Source organism: Lathamus discolor, chromosome 4 (assembly GCF_037157495.1).
Source record: "Lathamus discolor isolate bLatDis1 chromosome 4, bLatDis1.hap1, whole genome shotgun sequence".
Taxonomy (NCBI): Eukaryota; Metazoa; Chordata; class Aves; order Psittaciformes; family Psittacidae; genus Lathamus; species Lathamus discolor.
In genome coordinates this window covers 66,698,903-66,710,936 of record NC_088887.1, presented here as the reverse complement: position 1 = coordinate 66,710,936, position 12,034 = coordinate 66,698,903, and the positions used below count along the sequence as shown (strand labels likewise).

Sequence of the window (12,034 nt, the reverse complement as noted above, 5' to 3'; positions counted from 1 at the left end):
AAAATTGACATCCAAGAAAAAAGTGTAGAATTTAAACATCAGTTATTTGAAAGACTTCTTAGAAGTAGCTGTTCTAATATCTGGGTGTTGTGACAGAGCGATAATCTGCCTTCACATCTGTAATAGGGGACGGGTGTATGAAGACAGGCTGAGAAAGCTGGGGCTGTTGAGCCTGGAGAAGAGAAGGCTGCGTGGAGACCTCATAGCAGCCTTCCAGTATCTGAAGGGGGCCTATAGGGATGCTGGGGAGGGACTCTTCATTAGGGACTGCAGTGACAGGACAAGGGGTAATGGGTTAAAACTTAAACAGGGGAAGTTTAGATTGGATATAAGGAGGAAATTCTTTCCTGTTAGGGTGGTGAGACACTGGAATGGGTTGCCCAGGGAGGTTGTGAATGCTCCATTCCTGGCGGTGTTCAAGGCCAGGTTGGACGAAGCCTTGTGTGGGATGGTTTAGTGTGAGGTGTCCCTGCCCATGGCAGGGGGGTTGGGACTAGATGATCTTGAGGTCCTTTCCAACGCTAACTATTCTATGATTATATATATATACGTTTGTATATATATGTGGACAGCTGCAAGTCTGATGTGCTGCAGGCTTACAGCTTTGCTAAGCTTGAAACAAATGATTTGTGAGTACTTATTCAAAGTAAATTGCCTGTTTTTCTAGGACAGAAGGCTGTCCTTCTCCATTGGTAGCCCATGGAGAATTGCACGTTTTCAGGTGTGGAACCTTTCAACCTGTTCAGTTACAGGGTGGTGGTGGTGGGGGGAAGAGAAATTTTAAGCTGCAAACTCTTTATTTATATCCAGAATCAAATTAAACTTAAGTAATTTCTGCCCTCCAAGCCCAGAAAGTTTTAGGAAAAAAACTCTCTAATGTAAAAATGTAAACCTGTTGTTTCTTTGTAGTTGCCAAAGGCAGTTTCCATTTATACTATGTATAGAAAATAAAATTTGATTTCTTGGGAGAATGAGAATTATTTTCATTTTAGTTTTGTTACCAACTTCTTACTTGAAGGGGCTGTATTAAGACAATATATTCTTGGGACTGATACAAATCCATATATTAAAAATGAGAGAAATACTGGAAATGGCAAATCCTTACACTGGCAGTTCCTTACAATACTTAGAGTAAAAATGTGTGGGGAGTGTTTTGTGTGGATTAGAGGCTGTTTCCATTTTATGGATACTTCGGATTTGTTCATGGAATAATTCTTTAAATCTCTAATGTGATCTTGTTCTCTGTATTCTCACTAGGACATGACAGATAACGGCAACCATCAGTTGGTGGTGAGAGCAAAATTTAATTTTCAACAGACAAATGAAGATGAACTTTCTTTTTCAAAAGGCGATATTATTCACGTTACAAGAGTGGAAGAAGGAGGCTGGTGGGAAGGAACTCTAAATGGCAAAACAGGCTGGTTTCCAAGTAACTACGTACGAGAAATAAAATCGAACGGTGAGTTCTGAAGGAGCACTTATTTGCTGCACGAATTCTTGCTTTGGGTAGACGTTAATAGTTGGTTGATTCGTTAAAAATTCAAATGCTTTTTGTTTAAGTTTGACTGTATGTACTGTATTATTCATTCACAGCAACCATTAATACTCAGGAACTCATACTCCCCCACCTCAGTTTGCTACATGAGTGCTCTAGGAGTTCTGAATTAACAATGCACGTGCAGAAAACTCTCCCATTCTGTTAGCTTGTCTGTCTCTGTCACAGTTGGGCTGCTCTGACTTCCTTGATCTGAATTCCCAGAATGCTGGATTTTGGCTCTTTCACTTAAATAGTGAAAGATGTCGTGCAAACGTCTATAAAAGCAACAGAGCCTAAACCAGCACCCCTCCCCCCATCTTTTCCCCCACCCCCACCACCCCTCCCCCCCAAAAAAAAAAAGAAACTTACACAAAAATATCTCTCAACATGACCCATTACTTAGAAGTAAACCACCGCAGGACAAATTCTCAGTTCTATCAAAAACTACTAGAAGCTGAGAAAGTTTTTGGAAGATAATGTATTTGTGGTTTTTATTTTACTTTGTTTGTGTGTCTTCAACTTTTCTTTATACAGGCTCTACTCTTTCACTGGAGTTTTATTTTGAACTCTGGGCACTTTACAGTGCCTTCTGTAAATGTTAGCTTTGTGGCTGAATATCGGAGCTAACATTGCTTCCTAATCCACTATGACTGTGGCATGGGTGACATATTCCCTTCTGCCCCTGCTTTGTGTGTCTTTCCCGTCTTGTCTTCCTTTTGGAGATTAGGAATAAACCTTATAGGGTAAAAGTACCCAGGGACTCTGAAAGGCTTTACCACTCTTATCCTTGTCACAGCTCCAATGAAAACACTCATCTTCTGGGCCATGCTAAAATCATTGGCATGACCTCTTTTTGTTTTAGGCAGCTATACAGATGTGTGATTAAAAAGTTATATTTTGATGGTAAAACTCCATTGTATATATATATATTTTATTTTTTTTCCCCTTACTCTTCTGCAGTTGCATCTTCTTACTTTTTTCCTTGACTTGCTATCTACAGACTAATTTTGCAGAATGCTAGTCTTAGATCTGTAACTTCATTGTCATTTTCAACTAGTTCCTCTTAGGCTTAGTCATTGTATAAGACCTAGCTTTAATGATCTTCAGAGGTCTCCTAAATGTGGCTTACCCTAAAAACCAGTTCCTGAAGCCTTTTTTTTTTTTTTTTTTTTTTTTTTTTGTCTTGTCTGTGGTGTTATAGCAATCTCTTTCAGCCATGATAACTTTCTTGTTCCATCGTTACTTATGTAAAATGTTACTGCAGAGTCTTGCTTGGAATTCATCACTTGGATCTCTTCTGACTCCTGAGTCTGGAACCTGGGTCAGCTCTGGAATGGAAGTAGCTTTTAACAGTGAAAATGGGACAAGAAGTGGTTCCCACCAACTGAAATGGAAGTTGTTCTTGTTTTTTTTTAATAATACTTCACCCAAATTAAGTACCTCTCCTAAACAGGAAAGTCAGCAAGCTGTGGGACTGAGGTTAGTACCAAGGGTCCCTTTAGGTGCTGGAAGGCTACTCTAGGGGCTTCCGTGCGCTCTCCAGGCTGAACAACCCCAATTCTCAGCCTGTCTTCGTAAGAGAGGTGCTCCAGCCCTCAGAGAATCTTCCTGTCAGTGTTTGTTTACTGATGGTATGACTTCACCTTTCTTCTCCCAAATGTGGCTGAAATTCTGCAACTAGTTACAAATTCTGTACAGGCAACACTGTTTGTTATAATTTTTGATGATGAGTTATTTGGAGAACTCTTGGGAAATGGTGCATTTGATTAAATAAATCTTTTTTAGTCTGTTGTAACCTGACTTTAGCAAAGTGTGTAGCAGAAGAAAGGAAAGAAATTCTTTCTGCATGCATGTTCTTGTTTTAATCCTCACAAAATTCATAGGCATTAGGTATTTAAATGAAAGGATTTTTGTTTCAATTAAAATCTTTTAATGTCAGATAACTGTGTATTTGTAATCTTAGCTTGTATTGTTGCCCTGAGATGTTGAAGGAAAGGAAGAAAGAGCTGCTTATTAGCAGGAACCACCTTTACCCACATTGCTTTCTTAAAGATTTTAGAAGAAAAGTAAACTATATTACTTATATTGCACAAGCAGAGCATGTTACATGATAATGTATCTAAATCAGAGTAGCTGAAACATCACAGAGCTGTGCCTGCGTAACTCATTTGCTTAGCTGGGGCAGAATGATTAGTGTTAGCACAGAATGCTGATACATGCATGAGGCAAGCTAGGAATGGTTGTAGGACAGGTACGAGACTATTGTGCAAAGCACAGCATTTAGTTTTCTTAGGGTGGCCCATGACTGCATTTTTGGGAAATAAATTAAGCTCTAATGGAAAATAGTTTTTAATTTGCCTTTGAACATGTGCTTATTCTTTCCTCTCCTACTTGGGGATGGACTATTCATTAGGGACAGTAGTGACAGGACAAGGGGTAACGGGTTAAAACTTAAACAGGGGAAGTTTAGATTAGATATAAGGAAGAAGTTCTTTACTGTTAGGGTGGTGAGGCACTGGAATGGGTTGCCCAGGGAGGCTGTGAATGCTTCATCCCTGGCAGTGTTCAAGGCCAGGTTGGACAAAGCCTTGGGTGGGATGGTTTAGTGTGAGGTGTCCTTGCCCATGGCAGGGGGGTGGAACTTGATGATCTTAAGGTCCTTTCCAACCCTAACTATTCTATGATTCTATGATTCCACTTCCCAATCCAAGGGGAAAAGGAAGATTTGGTTTAAATTGTGGTACAGTTACTGAACTTAGAAGAATAAAAAAAATGTAGTAGTTTCTTTTCAGGTATGTGCCCACACTCGAAGTATCAAGCAGATGGGTATTTCTCTCTTCCCCTCTGCCTGTGCGCATGTTTTCATTTCCCTTTTTAAACCCTGTAACATCTTGCCTTCTTTTTTTTAATGTTCTTTGATCACTAGACAGGAAGTACTTTGAAATGAGAAGACTTTTATTTCCATCCTGCCATAGTGTTACACATGACAGAGGCTTAAAAAATGATACTGTGTAAACTTGTTAGAGATTTGACAGTGTGGCCTTACTGAGTAGTTTGTTTTTCCTTATATAAAGCAGATCAGGAAAGGGTGAAGGTGTAGGTGAAGTCTTGTCTCTTAAACTGCTGCTTCTGCCTTTCGCAGTAGAGAGATTTGGAGGCTTAGTTCTGAGGGTTCCCTGGTGATGAAAGGAATAGTGGTTACCCCAAATGGGATGCTCTTGCTTAGCATCTGTCAGATGTTAATCAGATTTTAAAAAATCACATGATCGCTTATCAAAGTGTAATCCATTTTAATGGCATGAGATTACGCAGAAGGGACTGTGACTTTGAAAAGTCACATTCGGTATGTCACAAAATTTATTCTCATTCTTCACAGAAACTAATGTGTCATTCTAGTCTTTCTTCTGTTATGCTTTCTTGACAGTATATTAGTATCAGGCCCAGTGCAAATTACAGTGTTAGTGGTTCTTCTGGGTGGATGTTAAAAAAACCAAACAACCCAAAACAAACACTTTTAGCTTGGGGGGGAGGGAGGGGGAAGGAGAGAAAAGGGAAAAAACAGAAAACCTACCAGGAATGCTGGTTTTCTTCTCCCCAGCTATGTACACTTGAAAGGGTATTTTGTTCTCTTGTCAAGTGTTAATCTATCAGCATAAATAAATATTGGGACCAGTGGATCCTACCAGGGAAGAAGCATTGATAGCATCTGCATTGCAGAGTGGAGCATGTTGCGGTGATGCCTGAGCCAGCTGGAGAACTGGGAACAAATTTAGGTCTGCCCTCCTTGCGCTGGACTTGAACTGATAGGTCTAGAGCAACAGAGCTTGCTTGTAGCAGTTTACTCATAGCAGCTGCATAGCTTTTGGTGCCCCAGCTGGTATGCCTTTCATTCGTACTGTAAGGTGAAATAACCCAAATCATAAAAACATCGAATAGTTAGGGTTGGAAAGGACCTTAAAATCACCAAATTCCAACCCCCCTGCCATGGACAGGGACGCCTCAGGCTAAATCGTGTCACCCAAGACTCCAACCAACCTGGCCTTGAACACTGCCAGGGATGGAGCATTCACAACTTCTTTGGGTAAATTGGATCTTTGCATCTAGATTACACAACATAGCCTAGGAATTGCAGAAACACACAATGTTCTTGCAGTAGTAGGGTTGAAATGCTCTAATACATCCTGAAGGAGTGCTTTGTGGAATAGCATGACAGACCGTTTCATGAAAAGAAATATGACATAAACAGGACACATGACAGAAGAGAAGTAGGAGAGATTGCGAGTGCCAAGTAATTTGAAGGCAAGTAAAAGAAATATTTCCGTGTAAATGAAAATAGAACCAAAGAAAACATTGGGAAGATTGGGTAAACTGGCTTTTTACAGTCACTTAGGTAGATGTGTATAAAGGATAAAATTGCTTCATTCTAGGGTTCATGGTATCTTATGTGCTACTTAGGGAAAAGTTACAGAAGCAGCTGCTCTTAAGTTGTTTTGGCTCTACTAAGAGTAGTTATTTGCTGGAAGAATAATGTTAAGAAACCTGTGCCAACCTCAGTTTCTCCACCCATAGATAATCTGTTAACAGAATTCTATCTGGTTTATCACTGGACACTTCAAAGTGCAGTTGAATGTAATACTTTGATCAGGAAAGAAATTGATAGTAAAAGGTAACTTATCTCTTCGTTTCAGTCATCAGCTGAATATGGTCTCTTCTAAAGGAAGCAAGCATCTCCTCAAGTACTAGATTTGATCAGATGCTGTGCATATTTTTGTTGTGTTTTCACTGTTAATGTAATGGATTCACAGTGTGACTGGGGGGGAAATAGGGATAAGCAAAGAATCTTCTGTATGGGAAGACTTGGTGTCTAGCTTAGGTCATTCTCTTCCAGTGCTTTGAAAAACAGAGCTCATATGTTGGAGTGGGCAAGGTGCCAGGGTTTTGCTAATGTTTTGAGAACCTGTGGACTTCATGGACCTAGGGACCTGTAAGATCTGCAGATGTTCCCAGTATGCTCAATGGGGGTGGCACCCGCTCGAAATGCTCAATGAATTATGCTGTGTATTTCCAAAAGTACTCTAATATTCTGTCATGAAGGATGATAAATAACACTTATCTTTGTTTATGCTAAGAAAGTGATTTCTTATGTGGAAGATGAGGGTTTTCTTCTGTGTGATGCATTGTGCAATAAGCTAATTGCAACAAGGCTGTTTTCTTATTCTTCCTTATGAAGCAAGGCAGTGCTTGGAGGCAGAATACCAGACATGATAGACAGCTGGACTGATTTGCTGTGTCTAATTCTATGTTTCTACAATAGAAATGGCCTGTGCATTTTAAAAGCTGAATGTTGACTATGGCTGTTCAGGCAAAATGATGTGAATGTGTGATGCTTTTTTGTGTTTTGTTTTTAAGTCTGAATTTGATCATGTCTTTTTGATGGATAACTGAATCTGCTGAACAGCTGCTAATGACTACATATTTCAGCAAAAAATGTCCCCATTTCTTCAGCAGCTTAGGGGAAGAAAAAGTTAGAGGAAGAGATTAATTTTTACGTCCTTTAACATAAGGATTAGCTGGAAGAGTCAGATTTCTATGACCAGGCAACGTTTTCCTGGTTAACAGGGGTCAAACATCTATACTCTGATAGAAGAAAAAAAAATATTTGCCTTTTTACTCGTGTAACTCTGGTTTCTCTTTTCATGCTTTTTGGCAGATGATTAGCAAACCTTTAGGTATTTAGTGAACCTGAAAGTCACTATAAATGGTAGGATAAGTCAGGAGATTTTACAGAGAATGAAAGCAAATCACCAGGTTTGTGTAAACTATATCACTTTCATCATTCAGTACAAAGAAACAAATTGTAGTCGTCCCTTAAATGAGTAGCGTTATATATGAATATATAAATGGGTAGCTGTACTTACAACATGAATGTAGGTGCTTCTTTCTCACTGAATGTTGGGTGACAGATCTGCTTGGGTTTATGGTTTTGTTGTAAGGGGATGGGAGGAACCCTGTCACTTGGAATTGCTTGGCTGTATATCAAAGCATGTAAGTACTGCAGGGCTGGTGGCTGAAAGCATCAGTGTTCCCAGATGAATAACTGTTGGGGATAATGGGTTTTGTGCTGTCTGTCAGCTTATAGCTGACTTGGGGGAGGTGGGTGGGGAATGTTAACCGAAAGGATTTACTGTCATCTCTGTACATGGTGAGGAGAAATAGTTTTGCCCATGTTTGGCAGTTTTAAGACCATATTTTATTTTTAGAATAGCTTCTTTGAGGGGAGTTCTAGTGCAGTACAGAGAAAAGTCCCCTTAAGGATAATATCACGTGGGTGCTCTTGGGGCCTGAGCTGCTCCTTACTCACTGCTGGCTAAAGCCTCAGGTCCCGCTGGCCTGCTGGGTGCTCCTGCAAAAGGGTGGCCTGCATCTGTAGTCAGCTCCCATGAGATGGCAGCATGCATGGGAATGCAGCTGTGCGGCATTAAGAAGCATTAATTCACCCAGGATGCAGTCCAGTAGAGACTGATAATGTGGGCTATTCTGCTTATGGGGGTGTTTCCCTGAGGAGCTTTGCTGTCCATGGGAATTCCCCGCAGCTGGCCCTTAGCTTGGCTGACTGAGCTTCTCCTGGAAAGGCAGGTCTGTGTTTGAGATTTGCATAATTTATTTTTAGTGGCCTGAGGTATCAGGTAAACTAGAGTTAAATTATTCATGATTCTGTATTAAAATGTGTTTGAAACAGGAGCTTGCTTTTAACATGGAGGTAAACGTTTCAGTAGGTACGTTTTGATGGTGGTTTTTTGTTTTGTTTTTTTTTCTTTCTGGGTTTGGTTATTTTGCCCTTTTTTTTTTTTATTGTTTGGATACAAATTTGTGTTTCAAGTACTTATTTGAAATTTGCGTATTAGACAAGCCTGCTTATTTAAAAAAAAAGCATACCCCCCCAAAAACCCCAACAAAACCCCACAAAAAAACCCAAACAAAACACCATGGTGTCCTGATAAATACAGTCTCACAGCATTCTCACTTGGTTGTGTGTAAAGTCAAGTGTGAGAGTTCAGAAAGAGATGCTGTAAATCTTAGTTGCTTTTTTTCCAGAATGCAGCATGATGCTTTTGATTGTCTCTCCCCATATCTTTGCTCCCCTGTGATTGACTCAAAGGAGCGGTAGGGATGAGAGGGGAGGTTTTACAGGTATGTTTTCCATGCCTTTCCATTCTGAGAGTGAGCACTCATAACTTTCAGGACTGTTTTGATGTTGCAGGCTTATGTAGTCCTTCCAGGAAGAATGTGCATTACTGAGGAGTAGATTCACTATGGGGTTATAGGAGGGATTGCACATATTGTTATGATGGCTCTGTTCTCAAGTGCATAAGCCCTTTTAATTTTTACTTCATTAACAGTAATAGGTAATTTGTTTCAAAAGGTGATTTTCTGGGATAGGCCTCAGGTAAGTCAGTCCACTGCTTGTACAGTGATTCGATTCTCTTATTTCAGCCAGACTGAGTGTAATGTCCCACCTCTGGTATGTTCAGCCTTCGGTCACTTGCTTTTACTGAATTAATTAAATATTAAAATGTAATACCACTTTTGTTTGAAAGTATGTATAGTGTTTGGAAGTACCTGTTGGTTTTGTTTTTTTGGTTTTTTGTTTTTTTTTTTTTTTAATTGGAGTCTGTGATGATGTTTTGTCTTTAAAAAATAATTTTGGAAAAGTTGGTTTTATTAACTAGCTTTCTGGTTCTAGGAAAAAGAATTGAAAGTTCTTCTGCTTGCCTTCATTGAGGCTAGAGTTTCATTCATTGTGAACATATGAACTGTTTTGATTCTTTACCAATAATTCCTAGCACAAGAATATATGTTTCTCACTGAAGCACTGTTGTCACTGTATCTTACAATAAATATTTTAAAGCAGTTTGTTTGACCTCTAGTGTTGGACTGTGAAATTGCACCACATAAGTATCTTAAACCCAAAATACCTTGCATTTCAGAAAAACCCGTCTCCCCCAAATCAGGTACATTGAAGAGTCCACCTAAAGGCTTTGATACGTCTGCAATTAACAAAAGCTATTACAATGTGGTGAGTGATCCTTTTTCCTCCTTATGAGCTGTTATATACGGTAGAACATCACTTAACTAAATGCTTTCATCTGCACAAAAAAAATGGGCAGTCTTTTCAGAGCCTTGTTGCCAGAACTGGGATAGGTGTGTTACTGAATTCTCCTATAAACAAAGATCATTGTTAGTTTAGTAGAATATCATACATATGGATTCTTAAGCATGATGTGAAATATAGTCTAAAGTGATTAATAGGCATTTCTGCAATAAATTATGCTAATTTTATTTGCTTTGCTAGTTTTAATTTCTCCCCCCCCCCGCTGAAGTATGCAATAAATTTTCCCCAGTCTATGAATTAATGAAAATCTGCTGTTTTAAAATGGTGAAGAATAGTTTTGTCCTTTTTGTTGAACAAGAGATTGAACATTTTGAATGGATTTGCCTCCTTTGTATTTCTGTTTATAAATCAACTAAATAATTAACTTCTGGAACTTCTCCCTTACACTGATAGGTAGATTTCACAGCAAAAGGGGTATAGCCAGAGTCTGCCTTTAACACCGCCCCAGGAATTCTTAATCTAGTACTCAGACCTCTTTAGCAGATGCATGTAAGAAACATGCCAAACTCTTTTATCTTTAAATGTTTTGTTGTAACCATTTTGAGAATCCTTTATTTACTAACAGTAACTAGATTGGGCAGCAAAATGCATCTTCCTGATTTTGTTAACCACTGCTCCCTGCTGGTGTAAAGCCTAAACACAATATTTCTGTCCCTTTTCTTTGAAGCAGCTGTCATTGTTTTTCATTTTATTAGTTTTTAGAGAGGATGGTAAAGCATCATTTTATGCTTTAATCTTTTGTGGTTGTGGCATGAATAATGCCAGCCACCTGGAAGAGCGGAGCTGGTTTGCCTGTAGTCCTCTAATTGAAAACAATGAAGGAACCTCCTGCTTGCTCCCTGTGGCTTGCTTGGCAACTGTTGGTAGCCATAATTCCATGGTAAAGTGAGGGTCCCAATTCTTTGGCTATTGTAACTCATGCCTGCTAGCCATGATGGGAAATATCTCTGCAGGCACAGCTTCCTTCAAACTGTGGGAAGTAATGATTTTACTGTGGTACATATAGTGGATAGTTTTTATTTTTTTTTCTACTATATCTCTTTAGAGTCTTTCTATTTTCCCCCAAAGATGTTGTAGCACATAGTAGCAAATATGTCTTCTCTGTGGTTGTTTTGATGTTAAGACCTGTGTTTTCCAGTGCAAGTGAACTGGAGTGAGTGCAGCAAAGTTGAGGATTTGGCTCCTTCACTAGGTAGAGGACTGCTCTTTCTTCATGTTGAATTTTTAATCAAAATAAATTGGCAGCAGCCTTGAACACCAGTTCTTTAGATTTGGGTTGTGGGGTGGGTTTTTATTTATTTTGTTTGGTTTTGCCTTGTTGTTTTTGGGGTTGGTGTTTTTTTTTTTATTTTTTATGTCAGTGGTAAATCCAGTCTCATATAATCTATCTGATACTGTTATTTCCCTGATAGACCTTAATGTGATGAAAAGTAAGAGTTGCAGCTGTGCTGTTTGGGATTAACTCGAACTCCAGTTTGGCTGTGTCCAAAGTGAATTGAATCTTGTGGATGTGTATTTTATTTTGTAAGAGTAACACGGGAGACTTTTGGGGGTGATAGTGTACTTCAGTGAGTATCGTAGGAAGTAAATGCTTGAATTTGCCTAAAGCCATAGTTAAGACTGCTAACTTTATAAAAAGCCATACAATTTTGAAATACCACCTTTGGCTTATGTGCCTTTTGTAGTTGTTCCCTGGATAATGTTTTATCATAATCAAGGAGACTCAAGCTGCTAAATACTTTGGGAAACAGGTAGCCATAGCTGGCTTTTAAAGTGGCTTAATAAACAAAACAAAAAGAGGTGAAACTAGTGACCATCATACCTACTTTCACAATTAGGTTATTTTTCATCTTGCTCAGGTGCAGCCTTCTTGATGCAGTAGACTGACATAATAAGATTACTGTTGTTAACTGTTGATGGCCTTGTTGGGGGGTGAGGAGGGCCCACAGAAAAATGACTAGTTCATAATAATAATGTATGTAGTAAATTACAGGACTGGCCCCAGAGTGCTGTTCTTAAATCTGTTTGCAGTGAACTGGATAATTTTCTCGTTACTATGTTTTTCTACATTGTGGCGAACAATTCTCACATATTAAAAAGAATATGAAAAATGAAATGCTTCCTCTGGCAATATAACTAAAAAAAATTCTTTAAAATAATTATTAAATGTGTAATGATTTTTACATGTACCGTAACACAAACAGCAAAACCATTCATTGAAGTGAAAGCAGTTTAACCTGAGTTTTTGTTCTGTCTTAATACGTAAGCTGTGGACATGGGACTTCCTTATGCTGGAAGTCTTATCAGTCTGTACTGATAAAGAA

General features: G+C 39.0%; 1 protein-coding gene across 6 annotated transcripts in view; it reads left to right on the top strand.

Moving 5' to 3' along the window:
• ARHGEF7 (Rho guanine nucleotide exchange factor 7) overlaps positions 1-12,034 on the top strand; it is a 123,275-nt gene that overhangs the window by 54,699 nt on the left and 56,542 nt on the right. For all 6 annotated transcript variants that reach the window (XM_065677911.1, XM_065677904.1, XM_065677910.1 and 3 more), the window contains 2 exons: positions 1,258-1,459; positions 9,526-9,614. In XM_065677911.1, coding sequence (XP_065533983.1) covers positions 1,258-1,459; positions 9,526-9,614 — 291 coding nt within the window. The remainder of the gene's footprint in view (positions 1-1,257; positions 1,460-9,525; positions 9,615-12,034) is intronic.